The 12,050-nt window shown below is 34.9% G+C and overlaps 3 protein-coding genes across 3 annotated transcripts in view; 2 read left to right on the top strand and 1 right to left on the bottom strand.

Moving 5' to 3' along the window:
* Positions 1–793, bottom strand: part of LOC107861773 (mediator of RNA polymerase II transcription subunit 6) — an 8,550-nt gene extending 7,757 nt beyond the window's left edge. The window contains exon 1 of the mRNA XM_016707141.2: positions 285–793. Coding sequence (XP_016562627.1) covers positions 285–523 — 239 coding nt within the window. The 5' untranslated portion in view covers positions 524–793. The remainder of the gene's footprint in view (positions 1–284) is intronic.
* Positions 794–3,460: 2,667 nt separating this feature from the next.
* On the top strand, positions 3,461–5,249 carry LOC107865802. Its single transcript, XM_016711991.2, has one exon. The coding sequence runs from the start codon at positions 3,872–3,874 to the stop codon at positions 4,787–4,789; it is 918 nt and encodes a 305-aa protein (XP_016567477.1). The 5' UTR covers positions 3,461–3,871; the 3' UTR covers positions 4,790–5,249.
* Positions 5,250–6,048: 799 nt separating this feature from the next.
* LOC107861771 (senescence-induced receptor-like serine/threonine-protein kinase) lies at positions 6,049–10,415 on the top strand. Its single transcript, XM_016707139.2, is given in 14 exon segments — positions 6,049–6,357; positions 6,458–7,004; positions 7,148–7,623; positions 7,694–7,829; positions 7,934–8,005; positions 8,093–8,164; positions 8,247–8,327; positions 8,528–8,563; positions 8,566–8,672; positions 8,760–8,989; positions 9,066–9,192; positions 9,300–9,362; positions 9,455–9,644; positions 9,743–10,415. Coding segments are annotated over 14 exon segments (2,550 nt in total). The 5' UTR covers positions 6,049–6,275; the 3' UTR covers positions 10,074–10,415.
* The last annotated feature ends 1,635 nt before the right edge of the window (positions 10,416–12,050 follow it).

The raw sequence follows: 12,050 nt of genomic DNA on the forward strand, positions 1-12,050 counted from the left end.
ACACAAATAGCTGGACAAATTTACTGTTTACTTTTTCTGGCCTGTCTACATAGATTATATAGACTATACACTGATTATACAAATACAATCTGCCAGCTATTTTTAGTTTAATAAGTTGGGCGGACGGATATTTAGGTTACTGATGACATTGTTGTTCAAACTAGGAAATGTTGATTCACACAATTGGTATCGCGCTTGGATGAAAAGCCAGTGGCCGAAGCTACAGTGTGCTGTATTATACAGCTCTAAGTAATAGAATAAAAATGAGGGAGAGAAAATCATACGAGATATGAGAAAAATCGAGGGGGTGGATGGCGCGGGCACGGAGTTGTTCGTTGTTGCAAGTCCAATCGTAGAAAGGGGAAAGTGCAAAATAGTCGAACACTAGGTTTCTGTCAAGTGGATATGTATTCAGCCACAGCTGGTCTCTGAAGCATATGCTCGTCATGTCCGTTCCAGGTAGGGGTGGCGCCGCCGGTGCACTTCCGTCGGCGTTCGGCGGCATCATCGGCGTCGTCGCCATCTGGCTCTTTGATTACTTTTACCAGTAATAGGACTAGAGTAATTAAACAAGATTGAAAGATCAAACTAGTAATTTGGGGGGAAAGAAATTCATACTTGTGAAATTGCTTTTTCTGACTTCTTGTCAAGTAAATAATCATTGAATAAATTCACAGAAAAAAAGGAAAAGAATTTACTAATTTGTTTTCAGAGACTCCTAAAAAGTAAGCAATTTTTTTTTTTTTTTTTAAGTAGGATAACCATTTATTAGCATCACATAATATTACATAATTTTGTGGCTGATTATTAATTTTCTTTAGCTAATTAGTTATCATATTTTCTTTTACTATTTTTCTCGTATTTGAATTTGTTAAACTTGAGTCAAGTGTCTTTTGAAAACAATCACGCATTTCTCTCTCTAGATCAAAACTCACTTGTGAAATTTAACTGCATATATTGTTGTTGTTGTTTTACATAATATAAAAAAAATATGTGTTATTTATTTACTATACATAGCAATAATTTAAAAAAAAAAATAGAAAAAATAGTTTATTACCCCTAACCTTTAATAGAAATTTAAACTACATACTTAATATTTAAAGGTGACCTATTACCCCTAAACTTATTTTTACTGAATTTAGTATCCCCCATTTGCTAACCTGTCACTGGACGTGACTACACTCGCCTATAGGCGCGTCAGTTTACTTCATTTCACTTTAAATTCTTTATTTTCTTATTGTCATGTCATTACTTTTAATAATATAATAAATATTTTAATTATTACTTTTTATTAATGAATTCTAATTGCCACATCATGTCTTCTTTTCTCTTTTTCAAAACAAAAATTCAAGAACTGATTAATGGAGTTTCTCATCTTCCTCATTAATAGATTTCTCCGAAACCAAGAAATTTTTTTTGCTCCGAAACTGAAACCAAGAAACACTTGAACTAAAGAAACAATAAGATTTCTCCGATTAATGAATTCTTGAATGAGGAAGATCGGAAACTCTGATTCAAAAAACTTGAAAAAATTCAAGAACTTCGATTTCCTCTCTTTTTTGCTAATGATCACCATTAATGGCAAGCTCAAAGTTTTGAATTTTCACAATGCCATATATAATTTTCAACATAACCGTACCCATGTATAATTTTCAACCCATTTCTCCGTTTTTCTGTATTTTTGCTCAAGATCCGCTATTAACGGCGAGGTTAAAGCTTTGAATTTCCATAATGGGGAAGAATTCGCCATTAATGACGATCTTGAGCAAAAAGAGATGAAATTGGGTTGAAGAACTTCATTAATCCGCCATTCAAAAACTTCATTAATCTGCCGTTCAAGAACTTCATTAACCCATCATTCAAGAATTTCATTAATCCACCATTTTTTTCCCCAAGAATTCTATTTTTGACCCAAGAAGATGAAATTGGTTGAAGAAGAAAATGGAGAAAAATGAAAAATGGGGAAGGAAAAAAGAAATAATAAAGTTAAATAATTAATTTTTTTAGAGTAAAAAAAGAAAAAATGACGTGGCAATAACGTGACATGACGTGGCAGCGCGTGCATCACACACCACATTCTCAATGACTGGTTGTCAGTTTTCAGGGAGGGGGGTTAATAATTCCACCTTAAAATAGTTTAGGGGGGTCATAGGCCCCCTGCAAAGTATAAGTGTATAGTTGGAATTTGAGGTAAAGGTTGGGGAGGCTTTTGACCATTTTCTCAAAAAATTATCAAACGAGACTATAGTTAAAATTATATAGCAAATTTCTCTCTCTTTTCTCCTTCTCTCGCTCGCTTCTCTCCTCTTTCTCTCCCTTTCCTCTCTTGTTGCTTTGTTTATATCAATTGTATCATGCCAAAATACAAAGAACAAGATACTTGTATCACTCTAATGATTGTATCAACATACAATCTTGTATCAAACTATATATATCATATACAAGCAAACATGTATCACTTGTATCAATTATATTCCTTTTCAAATAATAGTTTTAACTGTGTTCGTTTTTCAATCCTCACTTCAATTAAATCAAGTGTATTCGATGATACAACGAACACAACATCAATTACATTTATGATACAACCTAGCATTTCTAATCTTTTTTCCGGATCTCGCTCACCATTTTACTCCTTTTAATTGTAGCTATGAATCGTAATTTAGCAAACTGCTGGTCTAGATCTCTAATTAAGCTCAAACTTTAGTTATTTTTGGAAGGTCTTCTTTATAGGAAAAATAGTCATATCAATAAAATATGCTCGATGGGTCAAAAAATTGCAAAAGGTAAAAAAAAAAGTAGAAGTTACATGAATCCTTAACTCTTTTGGAGCTAATTATTTTTTATCTCAACCTTTTCAGAATTATTTTTTCTGATATATCACTTAATTTTATATGGATACATCATATTCATTCGGCTACATCACTTAATTTTAAATAGAACACCACATTCTCTCAAATATATTACTTAACTTTACATGGATACATCACATTCTTAGATGATGTATCCGAGTTTTTAAGTAAATTGAGAAATTTATATAATTATTAAAAAAATAAAATTTTAAATAGTTATAATAAGCTAAGTTATAGTATAATAATGTAATTTTTCCAAAGAAAGAATCACTATCACAAAGTTTTGGGTGTGATTCAAAATCTTATAATAGTGGCTATTTTGATAAGGCACGACCAAAATGTCATCAATGAGTTTTTTTAAAAAATATTTTAATTATAGTATTATTTTCTTTTTTTAGAAAAAGGAAAAAAGCAAAGGAGGGAAAAGGCTATGATCAATGGGCATTAATTTCTTTTCCATTCATATATGTAGGAATAGATTTTTTAGTCTTGTCATCGAAAAATAGCTATGATCATTAAATTTCAAATTCTAAAAATGACATATTAAAATATTAATTATTTTTAATTACATAGCTACCAATTGACTATTTATTAATTTCCCCCTCATATCTTCAAACATGTTCCTAATATATTGGTAATGAAATACTTTTTGATTATCAAAATTTTCTAACCTAGGGGTAGGATCCTTCCTTACCCCAGAACCTTTTTTCCCCTAGCTTGTAGCAAGAGAATTTTTATTTTCTCCAAAATAAACAAATTTTACTATCTGAATTTCCATCTAAATTCGACAAAATATTACAAAGGATTTTCTGGAAAATAATCTCTTACATTGTTCATACCTAAATCCCATTCCTCCATTTCGAAATGTTTAAGGCAATTGATGTCTCCTGATGAAATATAATTCGTCAGTCGCTGATTCCTATCTTTGTTGAGATTTTATCATTAACAAAGGGTGTTATTCAAAGAATGTAAGTTATTTGACGTTCAGGATCAATTCTATGTACTTATTAAGAATCTGAGAAATGCCTCATCGTGGGGCAAAATCATTTTCATCACAACCATCAATTGCTCAAAAATTAAAAGATGATCCTGTAGATCCTAAAAATGCTCAGGGTAGCGTTACGTGTGTTTATCAGTCTCATATAGGGGGATATTGGCGTAACGTTTCAGTTATATGGAGAAAGAATGTGATGAATCATTGCCTTACCATATTGGTTGATAGCGTAGAAAATGACGATCATCGAACTTGCAAGATTGATCTAAAACCTTGGCATTTTTGGGCCAAAAAAGGTTACAAAACGTTTGAGGTTGATGGAAATCAATTGGAGGCTTATTGGGATTTAAGATCAGCAAAATTTTCTGGTAGTCCTGAACCATTTAAAGATTTTTACGTCGCGTTGGTTGCAGAGGAAGAAGTTGTTTTATTGTTAGGTGATTACAAGAAAAAGGCTTATAAGAGAACAAAATCAAGGCCAGCTCTTGTAGATGCATTGTTGTTTTACAAAAAGGAGCATGTTTTTGGTAAGAAAAGTTTCTCAACAAGGGCGAAATTCGAAAACAACAAAAAAGAAAGTGATATTGTTGTAGAAAGTTCAACTTCAGGGCCAAGAGATCCTGAAATGTGGATAAGTATAGATGGGATTATTTTGATTCACATAAAGAATTTGCAGTGGAAATTCAGGGGAAATCAGACGGTACTAGTGAACGAGCAGCACGTACAAGTATTTTGGGATGTGCATTCTTGGTTGTTTTGTGAACCTGGTTCTAGTCATGGGTTGTTCATTTTCAAGCCAGGGGTGTCTGAATTGGAAAGCGACAGAGAGGGAAGTAGTGTCGGAGGTGACAGTGATTGCAGCGATCATACAAAGTATTATTCAACGTTGAGTCACTCAAAAGCCTCACCCTTTTGCCTTTTCTTGTGTGCGTGGAAGATTGAGTAATGATGAGAGAGAGAAGGAGAACTCGCGTAGATGGTAGTGAAGTTCTAAGCGGAGGCATGAGCTGAGGCGGACCCAAAATTATGTTTACTTGATGAGCTCAACCTTTAAGGTTCTCAGAATTTAAATTTGTTGTTGTTTTAGTGAATTTCACATGTATATTTATGTATTGTACCGAAAAATGATTAGTTTTGATTGAACTCATCAAATCCAAGGTCTCCGTTCGCTTCTGGAGCTGATGCTTGGCTAAAAAAGTACCCACACAAGTTTTAGCCTGAGCTTTTTTGTTCCGAAGTGATTGCCCTCTGCATCAAAGAATTTATTGTGGGGATTGGTTTGAGCAACTTTATGGTCTACTTTTTTCTTTATATTATCCTCCCTCCATGTCTATGTGACTTTTGTAAGTTGTGATCTGTATGTTATTCCAGTATTAGAAAATCAAATGGTTGACATTTTTTCTAAATATTTCATTTAAATTCGGAGCTTGTAATCTCATGTTCCTCAGCCAACATGATCGATAAGCTATTATTTTAATTTCGTGCTATGCATGTATCTATTGTATAGATGTTAGATTTTAATCTCATAAACCATCTGCAGTACTTCATGATTAAATTGATATCATCGCTTTTCATTGTCACTGTCACAATGTTTCCCTCTTGAAATACTTTAGACCAAGCAGTGGTTGATGTATTCAAATTTAAAGATATTTATTTGAATTCTATCCTATAGTTCTACTATTGACAATTTTCTATTTGTGTAATTCAACATCTCAAGGAGAAACTGCAAATGGTGTTTTCTGCTATTTTTTGGTGCATATGAAAGGAGAGAAATCACCGATATTTTAATGGGATTTCAACTCCAATTCATGTTCTCAAAGTAGTATGTTTACTTAGTCTCTTTTAGTTGACTAGACCTGGTCCCTGCAACTAGTTGTGATTATTTTTTGGAATGTGCATGCTCCTTGGTGTTGAAGGAGAGCATTGGACGAACGGTAATGGTCACGGTTCGAGCCGTGAAAGCCGTCATTCACGCTTGTATTAGAGTAGATTGTCCACATCACACCTCTTGGAATATGACCCTTCCCCAGACCCTGCTAAACGCAAGATGCTTTGTGCACCGAGCTATCCTTTCTATTCTCCCTGGTGTTGGTTTAGAGAACATTCGCTCCCTGATGCACTGCTTGATGCCATCTAATAGAATTTTCTTATATCATTTAACACAAAAAATCTAAAGGAACTTAATTATCAAGATTGTCATCATTAGAAAAGTCAATCTCTCTCAGAATTAAGCTTAACTATTTTAATTCTCACTTCACTTTCTGGATAATTCTAAAGTCGTATTTCTTGTAAAATTAATAAAAGAAAAAAAAAAATGGTGACGCTTCTGAGTTATGCATATAATTAAGATGGTAATTAAGCTAGTTAATTACTTCCTGTTCTAGTAATCAAGAATCTAGAGTTTTGCTTAGCCTCAAAACTGAAATAGTGAAATGACGAAAGACTTGATTTTTGCCTTTCTAATTTGTATTTCTCTCTTCGCACTTGATGCCAACGCCCAAATTGATCAATCAGGTATAACTTTATCATTCAACTCATTTATGAATTTTTTTCATTTCTTTTAGGATTTTTGATTGTATTGAAGCTTCTAATATTCTTCAGTATAATTGTTAAGGATTCATAAGCATAGATTGTGGAACTCCTCAAGGTCCCAACTACATGGATGCAGCTACCGGACTACACTATGTACCGGATTCAGGGTTCATGGATACAGGTGTTAATGGTACTATCTCGACCGAGTTTCAGGCTAATGGCCTGGAACAACAGTTGTTCACCCTCACAAGTTTTCCTCAAGGAATAAGAAATTGCTACACTATTAGATTTTCTCAAGGAAAAGGAAAGAAATACCTGATCAGGACAAGATTTTTGTACGGAAATTATGACGGGAAAAGTCAACCACCAAATTTCGATCTTCATCTTGGAGTTGACTTTTGGGACACGATTAAAATCGACAATGCTTCAAGTCCGTTACTTAGAGAGATCATACACATTCTCTCATCGGATTTTGTACATGTGTGTCTAGTAAATACTGGGCGAGGAACACCATTTATTTCCACACTTGAACTGAGACTCTTGAACTCAAGCATGTACGAGACCAAATCCGGGTCACTACAGAATGTCATGCGCCTTGATCTTGGATCAACATCCTCTCAATTAGTTAGGTAATCAAATAGTACTCCTTAATCATCTGAAAACTGTATTTGTTTCAGAATATTTGATGTTTCACAAAGACATGAACGGTTTATTATATATCTTCTATAACAGAATATAGAGGTTTGACTGAACTCTCTCCGTGGTGATTCAGGTACCAAGATGACATATACGACCGCTTATGGTTTCCATATAATAACGTGGAAAACACGGTGCCATTGAGTACATCTTTACCCATAGATAACACCTTGGAGCATGGCAACGCTTATCGACCACCACCAAAGGTGCTGAGCACAGCAATAGCGGGCGAAAATGGAATATCATTTTCGTGGGAACCTGCAAATGCAACAGACGAGCAATATATCTACCTGCACTTTGCGGAGATTGAAGCCGACCATGTGAATAGGCAATTCAACATATATGTTAATGGAAAATTATTTGATGAACCATTAGCTCCGGACTATTTGTCCTCAACCACAGTTTTTTCAACATCACCTCTAACGCCAAGAGCCAAGTACCAAATCACCCTCAATAAAACGGGAAATTCAATTCGTCCCCCCACCATCAATGCCCTTGAGATTTATAAAGTGGTCAGGCAATTCATAACCTCTCAAACGTATGACCTGGATGGTAGGTTCCAGGAGAATTTGTCTTTTTAGGCTACTAGAATTTGGATCACTAACATTTATTTTGCTATTAGTTGAGGCTATTATGAATGTCAAATCGACGTATGGAGTTAAAAAGAACTGGCAAGGAGATCCGTGCGGCTCTGAAGATGATACTTGGAATGGCGTCACATGCAAATATGATGTGAATCCTCCAAGAGTTATATCCTTGTATTCTCCTTATACCGCATCACCTTTCAAATTTCTTTAGTTGTAATTTTGTTTTGGTCCTCTCAGTGATGATGAAACTAACTTAAAGTTTGTTGAGTGTGTAGAAACTTATCTTCAAGTGAATTACATGGGACTATATCGCCTTATATTACAAATCTCACAAAGCTAGAGTCGCTGTAAGTATATAGACTTCAAGTCTCAACGCACGAAGTAATTTTTCGATCATTAGTACTTATGGCATTATTCTTGTGTTTCTGTTGAAGGGACTTGTCAAACAATAAACTGACAGGGGAGGTGCCTGCCTTTCTGTCTCACCTAGCCTTCTTACGAGTCCTGTAATTTACTCATGGCCTCCTCCTTTTCAATTGTATTTACTTGATTCGAAGATACATAGTAATTCGGTTCTGTTTGTGACAGAGACTTGAAAGGAAACAGTTTCTCCGGTCAAATGCCTGAAGAGTTGCTGGCAAAATCAAGAAATCGATCTCTCTTGTTGAGGTTTCGTTCGACTCTCAGAAACCCTGAATTAATTTATTTGTATACAAAAGCATCTATGAAAATTCTCTCCCCGGTGATATAGTTTCCCAAATAAGTGGTCACAGGTTGAATTATGGGACCAATTAGTTATTCATTTCCCTCAAGTCTTTTATTTACTTAGTTATATCTTCAGTGAGATTTTTATTTCTTTTGACATACAGCTACGATGAAGGTGGTGACAAATTTGGGAAGAAAAAAAGAAGCTTAGTGCTGGAGCACTGGCATCAATTGTTATATCCGTGGTGGTCTTGGGCCTCTTGGCTTTAATAGTACTTTTTTGGATGATCCGAAAGAAAAACCAGCAAGGTCAGCAAATTCACACGACAAACTATAAGATTTAGGACTTGCAAGATGATATGTTACTTAAAGAAATTAACCTAATTTGTCTAACAGCTGGGAAGATCACTGAAACGGAGAGAAAACCGAGTCCAAATATTGCATTGGAGTTGAAAAGCCGGCAGTTCACATACTCAGAGGTCTTACCCATGACAAATAACTTCCAGAAAGTCCTTGGAAAAGGAGGTTTTGGTACAGTTTATCTTGGCTATGTCGATAACCGTGACGTGGCTGTTAAGATGCTATCCCCATCTTCTGCTCAAGGGTTTAAGGAGTTCCGTGCTGAGGTAAACTGAAGTAATTTTTAGTACAGAAGACTGACTGAATAATTATTACTATATGTATTTAAAACCAATTTGACAGGCAAGTCTCCTGATGAGCATTCATCATAAGAACTTGATATCTATAGTTGGGTATTGCGTTGAGGGAACTCATATTGGTATCATTTACGAATACATGCCCAATCGAAGCTTAGACATGCAACTATCAGGTAAGTGATTTAGAAGTCTTTCATTCATTTTTTTTTTCTTGAGTTTCGTGTTCTGTCAAACAATTCCACTTAAATTGGGACGGGGGAGTAATTTAATTGGTGTGCAGATAAAAATCCAAAACCTTTAACGTGGGAGGAAAGACTTCAAATAGCGCTGGATGCAGCACAAGGTACACCACTTGATGAATTTTCAATCTCTACTTCAGGTTTAGTATGATAAATTATATATTTGACGTTTTTAATTTTAACCGAAATAATACAGGATTGGAGTATCTACATCACGGTTGCCAGCCACCAATAATACACAGAGATATCAAGTCTAGCAATATTCTGTTAGATGATAAATTCCAAGCAAAGCTTGCTGATTTTGGTTTGTCAAGGATTTTGCCAACTGGAGAGGGAGGTCATGTTACCACCATAATCGCGGGTAGTCCAGGCTACCTTGACCCTGAGTACGTGCTCCCTATTAGTCTGTCCCAAAAAGAATGATGAGTCTAGCTATCTGATTTTCAATGTTAATCCAGACATTAACACTCGAATTAACCTGCAGGTACTATAGATCAAATAAGCTTACGGAAAAGAGTGATGTGTACAGTTTCGGTGTTGTTCTGTTGGAAATAGTAACAGGCCGGCATTTACTTGGAAAACAAGACAAGATTTATGTAGTAACGTGGGTCAATGACATGCTTGAGAAAGGAGATGTTTCAAAAGTCATCGATACAAGATTACAAGGAGAGGTTGATGTCAAATCATCGAGGAAAGTTGTGGAATTGGCAATGGCTTGTGTTTCTCTAGATTCGAGAAGAAGACCAGATATGTCTGTCATAGTCTCTATACTAAAGCAATGTTTAAGAGAGATAATTGACTATGATTCGAACTGAAGAACACGGTGGCTTTGAATTTGGACTAGGGCAGCCATCCTAAGTTGAGATGACCGTGTGTTTACATAAAGACAAACAGCAATACGTAGTTTCATTTCACGATATTTATGTACAAACACAATACTCAGTGAGTGCAGAGTGCTGTCACATTCATCATTTCATTGGGTCTTTTGTGATAATGGAAGTGGACTTGGTATTACTATGTATGTAGGAGAAAAATCAACTCGATATATAAAGATCGGGTCAATGATGGTGAATGCATATGCCTTTGTTGTTGAAACTAGAAAATGAATACATCTGCAACTTTGTACAAGCCCTCCATTTTTTAGGTGTTTTGGTATTGAAATAGGAGTATTATGTTGGTGCTACAGATACTCCACTTAATCTTGATATGCTGTGCTTTCTGTCTTTAAGGAGCAGGACAAAATCACATTTTCTTAATTGCCATATAATGTTCCTACTGATAAAGATTCTCTAGTGCGTCTTGTGGGTACTCCAAGAAATCTTGACCCCGACTATGTGTTCCCCGGAGTTGGGGTGTTTTGACCCTGACTATGTATTCCCCGGAGTTGGGGTGTTGCACCCCTTCTTATGGACTCAGCATCCTCAATGAGATTTGTCCCACCGAGTGGCTCTGATCCAGCCCACCAGTGATATTATCCGTTTTAGACCTAGACCTAAAAGGCTTGTTTACTTATATATCCAACATCTCTCCTATGTTCCGATGTGGGACTACTTTTCCTAAGTTGGGGTGTTACATGAATGAGAATGTCGAGTCCTAACTTGACGACCGCGATCGATCCGATAAACGAAAGCATCCCCGGCCAACCTAAGAAAAGTCTATCACCCTCACATTATAATCTATAAATTAAAACATGTCGCATTTTGTCTGCTATGCAAATTCCTTTGTTAAATCTGCTACCTTTGCCTCAAGTCTTGTTTTAAAAAAAAAAAAAAATCAAGAATTGAGCTTTTAGCTAATTTAAGGTTAATTAATTATAGGTATTCTCTATCTCTATTCCATTGTGTAAGCAATTAGTTTATCAATCTTAGTTGCCGATGCGACATCAGTTGGTAAGCCGTAAACTATTGGACGAGAATTGTTTTCATAAACATAAATTGGTCTCTGTGGTTACTAGGGGTGTGCATGGGTCGGTTCAGTTCGATTTTATGTATTATTGGTTCGGTTTATTGATTATCGATTTTTAAATATGTAAAACCAATAACCAACCAATAAGATATTTTCTTATCGGTTTCGGTTTATCGATTTTTTGTCCTTAACGGTTTGGTTTTCGGTTTAACCAATAAGAAAATACTTATAAAATAGAAAAGTAACAACTAACATAAAAAAAGAAATCTTAGTTACCGCCAAAATCCGACGCAATACATTTTAGTTTACAAGAATATTCAAACTTGAACTGTACGTTAGTTAGAAAAAAAATTAAATCTATTATAAATGTATTTACATAGTGAATGTCTTTTACTCAGACTAGAAGTAAATTTCCCCTATAAATAGAGAGGTTTTGTTCGTTGTATTTACAAGCTTATGATCTCTTATCCCTCAAGAGAAGAAATAAGAATCACTCTCTCTATTCTCTCTACTCTTCTTCTTTGTTATTTATTATTTTATAACACGTTATCAGCACGAGACTCTGCCAAACAAGGTGAGATTATAAATCTGAAGAATTTCAAGGTTAGTAATTCTTTATATTATCTTTCTTTTGCTACTAATAATATAATTATTATTGGATTTGAGGAAAAATAATTGGTTTGGAACCATTTATATTTTAGATTTATTCCTCAAGAACAATATTATCAAAAAGGATGATAATATGTTAGGTTCAAGTCCCATCAATTTATGCCTAAGACGCCTTTATATGGATAATACGTTGAGATTGGATCTTAATGCATGTATTGATGATATTGTGATGGCTAAGGCAAAATAATGGGTGTTTGATGAAAAGTCATGAAATTTGA

This window comes from Capsicum annuum, chromosome 3 (genome assembly GCF_002878395.1).
Source record: "Capsicum annuum cultivar UCD-10X-F1 chromosome 3, UCD10Xv1.1, whole genome shotgun sequence".
NCBI classification, from domain to species: domain Eukaryota; kingdom Viridiplantae; phylum Streptophyta; class Magnoliopsida; order Solanales; family Solanaceae; genus Capsicum; species Capsicum annuum.

Bases quoted from the DNA above. Each gene is read 5' to 3' on its own strand.
- LOC107865802 (XM_016711991.2), top strand. From the start codon at position 3,872: ATGCCTCATCGTGGGGCAAAATCATTTTCATCACAACCATCAATTGCT.